Source organism: Gopherus flavomarginatus, chromosome 10, assembly GCF_025201925.1.
Source record: "Gopherus flavomarginatus isolate rGopFla2 chromosome 10, rGopFla2.mat.asm, whole genome shotgun sequence".
NCBI classification, from domain to species: Eukaryota; Metazoa; Chordata; order Testudines; family Testudinidae; genus Gopherus; species Gopherus flavomarginatus.
Window position 1 is genome coordinate 12,095,078 of NC_066626.1, and position 14,045 is coordinate 12,109,122.

The 14,045-nt window shown below is 50.9% G+C and overlaps 1 protein-coding gene across 7 annotated transcripts in view; it reads right to left on the bottom strand.

The window, feature by feature from the left end:
• Positions 1–12,852, bottom strand: part of LOC127030130 (zinc finger protein OZF-like) — a 28,253-nt gene extending 15,401 nt beyond the window's left edge. For 5 of the 7 annotated variants that reach the window (XM_050916143.1, XM_050916144.1, XM_050916145.1 and 2 more), the window contains exons 1-4: positions 12,272–12,852; positions 4,240–4,328; positions 3,534–3,660; positions 701–814 (exon numbers count right to left, since the gene is read on the bottom strand). In XM_050916143.1, the coding sequence (XP_050772100.1) occupies positions 701–814; positions 3,534–3,660; positions 4,240–4,328; positions 12,272–12,371 (430 nt within the window). In that variant the 5' untranslated portion in view covers positions 12,372–12,852. Of the gene's footprint in view, positions 1–700; positions 815–3,533; positions 3,661–4,239; positions 4,329–12,271 lie in introns of those variants that run through there. The other 2 variants (XM_050916148.1, XM_050916149.1) reach the window with 2 other exon arrangements.
• Between the last annotated feature and the right edge of the window lie 1,193 nt (positions 12,853–14,045).

Below are 14,045 nucleotides of genomic sequence, written 5' to 3' on the forward strand. Positions count from 1 at the left end.
TTTTCCTGGGGCCGTCCCCAGGCTCAGTCCTCACCCAGTCCCTTCAGCCAGCCAGGAGCCCCTCAATGCTCCTCTGGTCTCTGCTTGCAGATGGTTCTTGCTCAGACTGGTCTGAGCAGCCAGCCAGGAGCCTCGCACTTCCCCGGTCCCTGCCCCCACTTAGCTGTTGTGCTGCAGTTCCCTCAGGCAGCTGGGCATGCAGTCCTTTTCCTCCAGCTCCCAGTAGCAGCTCAACTCAACAACTCTCTCTCTGCTTTGATCTGCTGTTCCTTTTTATATGCTCCCCCCTGGGCCCTGATTGGTTGCTTCCTGTGCAGCCACTCTAGCCTGCTCGGAGGACCTCTTTACTGCTCCCTTCCTGGGATGGGTGTGGCAGAGCCCCGAGGTCTCCATCAGGGGGCCCTTGGGCTTAGTCCACCCCCTCACACAATGACTGTTGGAAGACCGAGAAATTGGATTCTGCCTCCACACTCCATCCAAACACTCACAGGGAAGTGAAGTCAGGGAGAAAACTCCTGACAGCAAACAGGGTGGGTGGGAAGTCATGAGCGAGATCTGCCATGATACAACATCTGCTGACCACAGCCTGACCTGGGTGAGATGAGGCAGAACCAAGAGGGTTCACACCACATTTTGAGGATTTTCAGCCTTTTCCTCCATTTGCCAGATAGTTTCTGTGTCTGTGTAACTGACTCCTCACCTGTGCAGGTGCCTCTTGGGATCTTCCTTTCCTTGGAGTCCGGGAGATCCGGGACCCATGGCTCTTCTGCTGCTTCCAGCTGGACGATCAGGGCAGGTTTGGGAGTGGGGAGTCCTGCTCAGGGGTGAAATCAGGCATGAGCAGAGTGCACAGAGGATTGGGGCAGTATTTGTCACAAATTAAGTTTAAACTGACCCCATGATTTGCTGGGGGGTTGTGGGATCTGAACAGATGGGAACATGGTCACCGAGCCCCTGTGGGAAGGGAAGATCTCTGGGTGAGGGGGAAGTTGTCACACCCTCACTAGGCATGTTCAGGATCTGTGTGTTCTGGGGGACTTGCTGAAGCACAAACAGCTCTGGTGTTAAACTTGTTGACTTGAATTTATGGGCTAGTTTATTATGGGTCACCAATGGTCTGACCAGAAAATATTTAGAGTTCTCTCCCAATTCAGGCTACAAGGTTAGAAAACTCAGAGAGTTCAACATCATGAGAGAACCCTCCACTTGTGTGGCAAAGACACTTATACGAGGAGAATATCAAAATATTAAGATCATTACAATAACTGCTATTAAACACAGAGTCACAAAGTAGTAATGCAATTCTATGACACCATGGGGATGACATTTCTATTCTAAAAGACTACGCAAACTAGCATACTCACACCCTTCCCTGAAGACCTGGGAGTGGGAGACAAGGACCAGCCTCATCTCCGGCATCCCTGATGAATTCTATGGTCCAGGCTTCCCCAGTTGGTACGGATCAGGGCTGAGTGTTGAGTAGCTCTCCTATATTGAGCTGATAGCTTGATAGAATATAGGAAAGAGTGACCCCTCTGCATGGTTGTTCACCCTTGTATAGGGTCCTGCCCCATTCTACGTACTATGCCCAAATATCATTTTCTCATCCAGCTAAATCTTTGGGTACACTTACTCTTAGGCTAACATATCATGACATGTATTCATATGCATTGGTATCGATTATCTCATCCCCCAAACTGTTACCTCTCACCTAAATCATGACTTCCATGTTCTGTGGTGTACCTTGTGCTTAACTGGTCTGTTGAGTTCTTTCTTTGGTTCCCCATCAGGCCCCCAAAGTCAAAAGGGGTAACCAATAGGCCATTTATCTACGTCAAAGGTTACAAACACTTATACTAACTTGCTCTAGCCAATCATACAGGATAGGTTCCCTGCATTACAGCCAGCTATTATGGGTAACATACTGGAATTCAGCATAAACCAAACCCAAGAAAACAATATAATCAATCAAACCATTGAAGGAAACACATGAAATACACAAGCTGGCAAACTGGCCTTATGGGCTACAAACTCCTGCCTATGTCTAAACCTCCAGAGCCCACACACTCCCCATAAAATCATAGAATATCAGGGTTGGAAGAGACCTCAGGAGGACATCTAGTCCAACCCCTTGCTCAAAGCAGGACCAATTCCCAACTAAATCATCCCAGCCAGGGCTTTGTCAAGCCTGACCTTAAAAACCTCCGAGGAAGGAGATTCCACCACCTCCCTAGGTAACCCATTCCAGTGCTTCACCACCCTCCTAGTGAAATAGTGTTTCCAAATATCCAACCTAAACCTCCCTCACTGCAACTTGAGACCATTACTCCTTGTTCTGACATCAGGTACCACTGAGAACAGTCTAGATCCATCTTCCTTGGAACCCCCTTTCAGGTAGTTGAAAGCAGCTATCAAATCCCCTCTCATTCTTCTCTTTTGCAGACTAAACAATCCCAGTTCCCTCAGCCTCTCCTCATAAGTCATGTGCTCCAGCCCCCTAATCGTTTTTGTTGCCATCCGCTGGACTCTCTCCAATTTTTCCACATCCGTCTTGTAGTGTGGGGCCCAAAACTGGACACAGTACTCCAGATGAACCCTCACCAATGTCGAATAGAGGGGAATGATCACGTCCCTCGATCTGCTGGCAATGCCCCTACTCATACAGCCCAAAATGCCATTAGCCTTCTTGGCAACAAGGGCACATTGTCAACTCATCCAGCTTCTCGTCCCTAGGTCCTTTTCTGCAGAACTGCTTCCTAGCCATTCGGTCCCTAGTGTGTAACAGTGAATGGGATTCTTCCGTCCTAAGTGCAGAACTCTGCACTTGTCCTTGTTGATGGAGCTAATCCCATGGATGGAGCTAGTCCCATGAAGGGCAATGCACAGAGATACTGTCTGTGAGTGAGAATTAATGCAGATAATACAGCGGTTCTCAAATTCTGGGTCAGGATCCCAAAATGGGCTGCAACTCCATTATAATGGGGTCCCCAGGGCTGGCGTCAGACTTGCTGGGTTCTGGGGCTGAAGCCAAAGCCTGAGTCCCCCCAGTCTGGGGCTGAAGTGAAAACCTGAGGTGTCTTCCCCCTATCTGGGCCTCAAGCCAAAGCCCGAGCCCCTCCACCCTGGGCTGAAGGTGGGATTCAGTCTCAGGCTTTAGTTCCCCCTCCCAGGCCCATGTAGTCATGTTTGTTGTCAGGAGGGGTCAGGGTGCAATGAAGTCTGAGAACTGCTGAGAGAGGATAATGCACTGCTTCTGCACCCATGAGAGCTGGAGGAATAGGTGTGAATTAGCATGTCAATCCAATTCACAAAGGAGACTAGACTAGATGACCTCTTGAGGTCCATTCCAGTCCTATGATTTTATGACTCCCCTATCCCAGTGGAGGCGGTTTGCAGGTGAGTGGCTCTCTCACACTGGAACTGTGGACTATGGGATCCACTCCCTCTAATCTAACTGACCAGGGAAGAACCTGACCAGATGCAGAAATGCAGACCCTGTGGCTTCAAATAGCTGAGGGGACAGGAATCCTTACCCAGCGAGGTCACAGTTTCATAATTCTCCTGCATGACGTCCCTGTAGAGGGCTCTCTGATCGGAGTCCAGCAGAGCCCCCTGCTCCGCGGTGAAATACACGGCCACCTCCTCGAAGGTCACCAGCATCTGAAACAACAGGTGCTCCCCACTCAGTGCCTGCAGACCAGCCACAATCCCATTGTTCATGGGGGAAGAAGCACAACACCAGGACAGCTCTGGGAGGGCCAAAGGAGCAGAATCCCACCCCACCCTGCCCAGAGTGGCCAGGAGGCTGCAGGGAACAGAGAGAAGGGGAGAGCTCCTTGTCCTCCCAGCAGACGGAGGAGGGCAGGATCTCATTTACCACACACCTACTAGGCACAGGCTGATGTGGGAGACACAGCTCAGTGCAGGGAACAGGGACAGGAATCCCAGCACTTCTCATTTGTGTTGCACTGCAGTCTCTGCCCAGCGGGGGTCAGTCTCCAGCACTTTGCTCTGTTTTCCCAGCCATTTCTGAGGAGGGATCTGTTTCCTTTTTCAGAAATGAGGGAATGTTCAGCCCCCCCCACCCCCACAACAACGAGCCCCATAAAAGAGCCCCTAGGCTGAGCATTTCCCAGCAGATTTATCACACCCTGTCCCCCTCCTTGCCTCACCTTGTGTATTTCCTGCCCCTCCCCCTCTACCTCAACCCTCCCCAGCAGCTCCCCCAAAATCCCCTACCTGAGTTGGATCCACCACAGCCATTTCCCTGCCCCAGCCCCTAGGAAGATGGGACGATCTGGAGCGATATGGGGTCGTTATTCTGCAGCCTGTCAGGGTGTGAAGAGCAATTGAGAGGTTTCTGGATTCGCGTTAGTCCATTTTACACCCCGATTCCCCCCAGGCTCTTTAAAGAACATAAAAACGGCTCTATGGGGTCAAACCCAAGGTCCATCTAGCTCAGTATCCTGTCTGCCGACAGTGGCCAGTGCCAGGTGCCCCTGGGGGAATCCCAGAGGGAATAAGCAGAACAGGGAATCACCAAGTGATCCATCCTGTCGCTCATTCCCAGCTTCTGGGAAACAGAGGCTAGGGACAAATCCCTGCCCATCCTGGCTAATAGCCATTGATGGACCTATCCTCCATGAATTTATCTATTCTTTTTTGAATGCTGTTATGGTCTTGGCCTTCACAACATCCACTGGCAAGGAGATCCACAGGTTGACTGTGCGTTGCATGAAGAAATACTTCCTTTTATTTGTTTTAAACCTGCTGCCTATTAATTTCATTTGGTGACACCCAGTTCTTGTGTTATGATAAGCAGAAAACAATACTTCCTTATCTACTTCTCTACTCCAGCCATGATTTTATAGACCTCAATCATATTTTCCCTTAGCCATCTCTTTTCCAAGCTGAAAAGTCCCAGTTTTATTAATCTCTCCTTATACAGGAGTCGTTCCAGACCCCTAATCATTTTTGCTGCCCTTTTCTGGATCCTTTCCAATTCCAAAATATCTTTTTTGAGGTGGGGCGACCACATGTGCACACAGTATTAAAGATGTGGGCATACCATGGATTTATATAGAGGCAAGATGATATTTACTGTCCTATTATCTATCCCTTTCTTGATTATTCCCAGTATTCTGTTCGCTTTTTTGACTGCCGCTACACGAGTGGATGTTTTCAGAGAACTATCCATAGTGACTCTGTGATTTCTTTCTTCAGTGGTAACAGCTAATTATTTTATATGTGTAGCTGGGATTATGTTTTCCAATGCACATTACTTTGCATTTATCAACACTAAATTTCATCTGCCATTTTGTTGCCCGGTCACCCAGTTTTGAGAGATCCTTTTGCAGCTCTTCACAGTCTGCCTGGGTCTTAACTATCTTGAGTAATTTTGTATCATTTGCAAATGTTGCCACCTCACTGTTAACCCCTTTTTCCAGATCATTTATGAAAATGTTGAATAGGACTGGTACCGGAAGAGACCTCTGGGGCATAGGTGCCGACTCCATGGGTGTTCTGGGGTTGCAGCACCCCTGGGGAAAAATTGGTGGGCGCTCTGCACCCACTGGCAGCTCCCCATCCCGTCCCACCCCGCCCCAGCTCACCTCTGCTCCACCTCCTCCCCTGAGCACATCGCGGCTTCGCTTCTCCACCTAGCTCCCAGCGCTTCCCGCCACGAAACTGCTGATTCGTGGCGGCAAGCACTGGGACGGAGAGGGGAGGAGGGGGAACATGGCGTGCTCGGGGAAGAGGTGGGTCTGGGGTGGGGATTTGGGGAAGGGGTTCAATAGGAGCAGGGAGGGGTGGAATTGGAGCAGGGATTTTGGGGAAGGGATTGGGATGGGACAGAGCGGGGGGGGGTCGGGCTGGGGTAGAGGCGCAGCAAGGCCAGGAGTGAGCACCCACCAGGGCATGGAAAAGTTCGCACCTATGCCCTGGGGGACACCATTATTTACCTTTCTCCATTCTGAAAACTGACAATTTATATCTACCCTTTGTTTCCTATCCTTTAATCACTTACCAATCCATGAGAGCACCTTCCCTCTTATCCTATGGCAGCTTACTTAGATTTTCAGAAAGACTGTGACAAGGTCCCTCAACAAAGGCTCTTAAGCAAAGTACACTATATTCATTGGATCCCCTTTGTCCAAATGCTTGTTTACCCCCTCAAAGGATTCTAGTAGATTGGTAAGGCATGGTTTCCCTTTACTAAAACCATGTTGACTCTTCTCCAATGAATTATGTTCATCTATGTGTCTGACAATTTTGTTCTTTATTATAGTGTCAGCCAGTTTGCCTGGTACTGAAATCAGGTTTACAGGCCTGTAATTGCCAGGATTACCTCTGGAGCCCTTTTTTAAAAATTGGCATCACATTAGCTATCCTCCAGTCATTTGGTACAGAAGCTGATTTAAATGATAGGTTACAGACTACTGTTAGTAGTTCTGCAATTTCACATTTGAGTTCCTTCAGAACTCTTGGGTAAATACCATCTGGTTATGGTGACTTATGCTATTCAATTTGTTCTAAAGCCTCCTCTAATGATACCTCAATCTGGGACAGTTCCTCAGAGCTGTCATCTAAAAAAAAAGGCTCAGGTTTGGGAATCTCCCTCACATCCTCAGCCATGAAGACAGATGCAAAGAATTCATTTAGTTTCTCTGTAATGGCCTTATCGTCCTGAGTGCTCCTTTAGCGTCTCATAAGAATGGCCATACTGGGTCAGACCAAAGGTCCATCCAGCCCAGTATCATGTCTACCGACAGTGACCAATGCCAGGTGTCCCAGAGGGAGTGAACCTAACAGGTAAAGATCAAGTGATCTCTCTCCTGCCATCCATCTCCACCCTCTGACAAACAGAGGCTACGGACACCACTCCTTACCCATCCTGGCTAATAACCATTAATGGACTTAATCTTTATGAATATATAACTCTGTTATAGTCCCAGCCTTCACAACCTCCTCAGGCAAGGAGCTCCATAGGTTGACTGTGCGGTGTGTGAAGAAGAAATTCCTTTTATTTGTTTTAAACCTGCTGCCCATTAATTTCATGTGTTGGCCCCTAGTTCTTATATTATGGGAACAAGTAAATAACTTTTCCTTGTCCACTTTCTTCACATCACTCATGATTTTATATACTTCTATCATATCCCCCCATAGTCTCCTCTTTTCCAGGATGAAAAGTCCTAGCCTCTTTAATCTCTCCTCATATGGGACCCATTCCAAACCCCTAATCATTTTAGTTGCCCTTCTCTGAATCTTTTCTAGTGCCAGTATATCTTTTTTGAGACAAGGAGCCCACAGCTGTACACAGTATTCAAGATGTGGGCGTACCATGGATTTATATAAGGGCAATGGATTTATATAAGGGCAATCTTGATTGTTCTGTGGTCCCACTGGTTGTTTAGCAGGCTTCCTGCTTCCAATGTACCTAAAATTGTTTTTGCGATTACATTTTGAGTCTTTGGCTAACTGTTCCTCAAATTCTTTTTTGGCCTTCCTAATTGTATTTTTACACTTCATTTGCCAATGTTTATGCTCCTTTTTATTTTCCTCACTAGAGTCAACTTCTACTTTTTAAAGGATGCCTTTTTGCCTCTCACTGCTTCTTTTACTTTGCTGTTTTGCCACAGTGGCTCTTTTCTGGTTCTCTTACTATGTTTTTTAATTTGAGGTGTACGTTCAAGTTGAGCCTCTATTATGGTGTCTTTAAAAAGTTTCCACGCAGCTTGCAGCGATTTCACTTTTGGGGCTGTACCCTTTAATTTTTGTTTAACTAACCTTCTCATTTTTGTGTAGTTCCCCTTTCTGAAATGAAATGCTACAGTGTTGGGCTGTTGTGGTGTTTTTCCTGTCACAGGGATATTAAATTTAATTATATTATGGTCACTATTACCAAGTGGTCCAGATCTGTTCACTCCTTGGACCAGATCCTGTGCTCCACTTAGGACTAAATCAAGAATTGCCTCTCCTCTGGTGGGTTCCAGGATCAGCTGCTCCAAGAGGCAATCTCTGCAAGGGGTCAAGAAACTTTATCTCTGCATCCTGTCCTGAGGTGACACATACCCAGTCAATATGGGCATAATTGAAATCCCCCATTATTCATGAGTTTTTTATTTTAACAGCCTCTCTGTTGTCCTTGAGCATTTCACAGTCACTATCACCAACCTGGTCAGGTGGTTGCTAATATATCCCTACTGCTATAGTCTTATGGAATTATTATCCAGAGAGACTCTATGGTACAGTTTGATTCATTTTTACGTCATTTGATTTTATACTTTCTTTCACATAGAATGCCACTCCCCCACCAGACGACCTGTTCTGTCCTTCCGATATATTTTGTATCCTGGTATTACAGTATCCCATTGATTATCCTCATTCCACCAAGTTTCTGTGGTGCCTATTACATGAATATCCTCATTTAATATGAGGCACTCTAGTTCATCCATTTTATTTAGTCTTCTACCTTTGGTAAATTAGCGTTTAAAAACTGGTCTCCTTTTAGCTGTCTGCCGTTACACAATGTAATTGAATGGGACTCTTTTTATTTGACTGTTTCTGATCAGACCCTGCCCGTATTTTATCATTTTCCGTCCTCACTAGGACATAGAGATTCTCTATTAACAGATCCTCCCCAAGGGATGTCCGAACCATGTACTCCTCCGCACCTGTTGGCTTTCCCCCAGCCCTTAGTTTAAAAACTGCTCTGTGACCTTGTTAATGTTGAGTGCCTAAAATTTGGCTCCATATTGGTTTAGGTGGGGCCCATCTTTCCTGTATAGGCTCCCCCTTTCCCAAAAGTTTCCCCAGTTCCTAATAATTCTAAAGCCCTCCTCCCTAAACCATCGTCTCATCCATGCATTGAGACCCTGCAGTTCTGCCTGTCTAACTGGCCCTGCACGTGGAACTGGGAGCATTTCAGAGAACGCTACCATGGATTCCTAACTTCAAACTCTTACCTAGCAGCCTAAACTGGCCTCCAGGACGTCTCTCCTATGCTTCCCTTTGTCATTGGTACCTACATGTACCACGACCACCAGCTCCTCACCAGCACTACACATAAGTCTATCTAGATGTCTCGAGAGATCTGCAAACTTCACACCAGGCAGGCATGTCACCATGCGGTTCTCCCGGTCATCATGTCACAATCACAAACCCAGCTATCTATGTTTCTAATGATCAAATCGTCTATTACTAATACCTGTCTCTTCATAACAGCTGAAGTTAGCTTCCCCGGAGGGGTATCCTCAGTGTGAGAGGATACCACATCATCATCTGGAAGGGGAGTCCCAACTATAGGATCATTTCCCTCTGCTCCGGCTGGATGTTCTCCTTCCCTGGGACTTTCATCCTCCTCAACAGCACAGAGACTGTCCGACCAGGGGTGGGACCATTCTACTATGTACATAGAGGGACTTCTCTGTCTCCCTCAGCTCAGCCACTCTGGTCTCCAAAGTCCTTACACGGTCTCTGATGGCCAGGAGCTCCTTGCACCAAATGTGATCATACATACAAAGATTAAACTGTGAGCAGGGTGTGACCGAGAGGAGATATTTGCCTTGTAAATTCTGAGCCCTTTGGGGGAAACCCGCTGCTCATCCACCCCCTATGCTGTTCTTCCCTCCTGTCCCCCTACCCCGCACATCCCAGGGCTGGCGGCAGCTTTCCTGGGCAGGGGCAGGGGATCGCAGCCAGCTCCATGGGGAGCAGCCCGGGGCACCGCTCCCTGGTGGGGAGGGGGGGTGTCTCTCACCTTCCTTCTGAGTGGGGCCGGGGGCTCTGCCCTGGGGGAGGCTCCCGGGCAGCAGCGGGAAGGGCCCGGCTAGAGACTCCCCGCTCCCAGCTGCAGCCCCTCGAGCTCTGGGCTCCCCGTAGCAGCCGCCGGGCTTAGGAGTCTTGCCAGGAGCTGGGACCCAGAGTCACCACAGAAGCTGCAAGTCAGCGACCCTCCCAGCAGCTCCTGGGTCCTAGCGACTAAGGGATTCACTGCAGCCCTGCCCCAGATCTGCCCCTGAACCCCACTGCCACGGGCTCAGGCAGTTTCTCCCAGCACTAAGGGGCATTGGGCAGAGAAGCCAATGGAGCCCTGCGTGAATAGAGAAGAGACAGTCCCGGGAAGGGGGGTTTCTGTGGAGACTGGGCTTTGTTCCAGAGAGTCCCCAGTGTCCCAGGGCAATGGGAGTCCTGGTCCGGATCCTGGTCCTGGAGAGGCAGCCCAGAGCTCGAGTTGCAGGCGAGTCATGGCCAGGTGACATGGACTCTCTGTGTGACCCACTCCGGGAACAGACCAGCACGGGGAGGTCTATTGTGTGCACCCCCCTCACTGGCTACCAGCCCTGGGCCGGAGCCACCAACTCCGCTCCCCTCACTCCAGGGAGCTGTTAGCGCTTTGCCGCCAGGTTCCTGGAGTGACTTGTGGGGCCAGATGAACCCAACCCTGTGTTCTAGGTAAAACCCCTTCATGCCTCCCACCCCGGTTGGCTCCCTACTGGGCACTGACCACAACTCCCTGCCTGCATACCAGCCATGGCCCCTGAAGCTCCAGCTAATCTGGTTCAGGGGCTGGTGCTCTGGCCATTTAGGTTTGGCCCCTCTGACCCCCGCGTATGACAAGGGGCAGTGGTGTGGGGGACAAATGGAGTGAGCTGGGATGGGATCTGGTGCATGGGGATCACCTTGCCACTCGCTCAATTTTGGCCTCATTGACCTCCCCCCCCCCATGGGTGCAGCCCTGGGACAAAGCGCAGTGGGGCAGCCAGCACTGCTCCTGCTTGCCTGCGCCATGGGGCAGGCTCCACATACACTAACTGGGCTATAGGCATAAGCTTAGGTTGCCTCTGCCTTAACCCAGCCCTCACTGCACTTGATCTGTCCTGGGCTGGGGGCCTGCAGGGGAGTTATTCAATCGCTGTTAAAGCAGCAAAGAATCCTGTGGCACCTTATAGACTAACAGACGTTTTGGAGCATGAGCTTTCCTGGGTGAATACTCACTTCGTTAGATGCATGCTCGTGCTCCAAAACGTCTGTTAGTCTATAAGGTGCCACAGGACTCTTTGCTGCTTTTACAGATCCAGACTAACACGGCTACCACTCTGATACTCAATCGCTGTTGTGTCTAGTCGGGTCTAAGTCCTACATCAGGAGATCACATGGCCCAGGAGTGAGAGCACTGGGGGGAACTGAGCCTGGGCCTCCCACATCTGGGTGGCTGCTGTGACCATTAAGCATGTAACCCAGAGAAGAGATCGCCCCACACTCCAGTGGCCCCTTCTGTGCAGCTTGACGTTTGCCTGATCCATTCTCACATGAGCACAGCCCCCTGGCTCGGGCAGAGGGGTTCCCAGCCGTGCCTTCGCAGGCAGGGAGAGGTGCTGGGAGACTGCTCAGCGCACCCACAGCTGGGGTTCACCCAGCTTCTACCTGCCTCCGTGCGAGGGAGCTTTGACTGTCTCAGCTGAGGGGGGGAGCAGTCCCTCCCCTCCCCTTCCCCATGGGCAGGGGGAGCTGCCATTGTATCTCTCCCCATCCCCCTCCCGCCGCCTGCCCCCTGGCTCTGCCCTCCCCAGCCAGTCTCTGCTTGCTCCATATTCTCCCTCCAACCCCCCCCCCACACAGCTCCTCGCTCACATCCCCCCTTTACTTCCCTTTATCAGACACTCAGAGCTTCCCTCTAGTCCAGCTCTGCTCCCCTGAGCCACAGAATTCTCCCCCTGCCCCGATACCTGTGTGTTCCCCCAGCCTCCCTCCAGTGCCCCACATCCCCCTGTCCCCCTCCCGCCCCCCTGCATCCCTGTTCCTGCCCCCCTCCCGCCCCCCTGCATTCCTGTTCCCAATGCCTGCCCCCTCCCACATCCCTGGACACCCCCCTCCTGCTCCCTGTTCCCCAATTCCTGCCCCCTCCCACACCCCCCTCCTGCTCCCTGTTCCCCAATTCCTGCCCCCTCCCACATCCCCCTCCTGCTCCCTGTTCCCCAATTCCTGCCCCCTCCCACATCCCTGGACACCCCCCTCCTGCTCCCTGTTCCCCAATTCCTGCCCCTCTCACATCCCTGGACACCCCCCTCCTGCTCCCTGTTCCCCAATTCCTGCCCCTCCCACATCCCCCTTCCCTGTTTACCTCTCGCCCCCCAGGCCCTGGCTTCCCCCCGCACACCCCGGGGCTGGCGGCAGCTTTCCCGGGCCGGGGCAGCGGATCGCAGCCAGCTCCGCAGGGAGCAGTCCGGAGCACCGGGGGCACCGCTCCCTGGGGGGGGGGTCCTCTTACCTTCCCCCCGAGCGGGGCCGCGCCGGGGCAGGGGCAAGGCAGACAAAGCCCCCCTCTCCGAATGTCCTCCTGGGCGTTCACTGAGCATGCGCCGTACCATCTGCCGTGGCCGCTGCCCCCACTCTGCTCCTGCGGGGGCTGAGCAGGGGGCAGAAGCTCCCTGGCCCGGGGGCTCAAGCGGCTGTAGGCAGCGGCAGAAGAGGGACTGGAGGGGAAAATCGGGGGTGGGGGTAGGAGCCGAGGTAAAGCCCAGGGGAGAGGCGCTGCAGCGAAGGCTATTGCTCCTCGTAGGAATGTGCTACCGGCAGCACATTCCGATGTCCCAGTGCCATTGGGGTAACTGCTGCCCCCTCTGCCCCTGCCTGTGCCGGATTTTACCCTCTGCCAGCACCTCCCTCCTGGGCTTACCTCCGCCTCTTCCCCCCATTCCTGATTTTACCCTTTAGCCCCTCTCCTAATGCTGCGTCCAGCTGCTCGACCCCCAGACCAGTAAACTTTCACCCCCTGCTCCCATTCGCCCCCTTTGCCACTTTTTAACTCCTGTTAAAAGCAGAATCCTACGGGTATAAGGGCAGGGGGAAGGGCAGTGGCTTCAGCAGATGAACTGAGCATGCTCAATACCCGTCAGCAGCACCTTCCTCACACTGGGCGGGGCACAGGAGGTGACGCTTACCCCGGAGGGCGGAGCCACCTGCCGCGTTTGCAAAGATCGGGCGGGGCGAGGCGGGGGGACTTCCCCTCCCAGGATGCTGCACGGCAGAGCGGAGCAGGGGGTGGCTTCCCGGGGCCTCAAAGGAGGCGGGGTCCCCATTCCCAGCCTGTCTCTGCCTAGACACCATAGCGCCCGTGTCTCGTGTAACGGGCTGCGGTGCCACGTTACTGCTACAAGAGACTTAATGCTGCGCAATATTCTAGCTACACGCACGGCCGGTGCAAGGATATTTTGCGCCCTAGGCGAAACTTCCGTCTTGCGCCCCCCCCCCATACGTTATACACAATACGCGATCACGAAATTGTGCCCCAGACCTTTTTTTTTTAATCTGCCATGAGGCTGCATCAACTGTAAATGAAAAAAAATGAAATTTTATTCCTATCAGTCCTTTTTCATGTTCACTATTAAAAGTAAAGGATAGAGAATGCATGTCACTTACTATAATTAACTATTTGAATTTCATCAACTGTTTGACGTAAATATTGATTAAGAGATCAAGATGACTTTCCCTTAAAATTAAGCAATGTTGATTGTAATCAGAAATACACCTTTTTTAGTCATGTATACGTCCTTCCTTCATATCAAAATCTGACTGGGAGTGCTGCGGAACCCATTCTGCCTAACTAGCCATGCACCTCCAAATGATTAAAAACATCAAATGGTACAAACTCAATTTGAATGAAAAATTCCATTTTCTAACTAAATAGGTCACACACACTCAAATGGTTGCCAAGTGCTTTCTGTGGTGGTATGTTCATCTGCTCTAAATGCCTACTAATTTCCCTGTGAAAATAATTTTTGACTTTGATCCAATGAAAGCAGGATGGAAAAGCTCCCCCCTCCCCCAGAAGACCTAAGACATGATGGCTGGATGACATAAACAGACACCTGTCCCTCACAGGCACTACCTCACAACTTGCCAATTGTGCTCAGGACAGAACATCACAGAGGATTATTATGCATTCAGTGGTCTCTACACTGGCCAAGCAACAGCACAACTAACCTAATCAGTCCATCCAACTTTTTTGACTGCTTCTTGGGCACTGGTGAGGGGTAACGGTG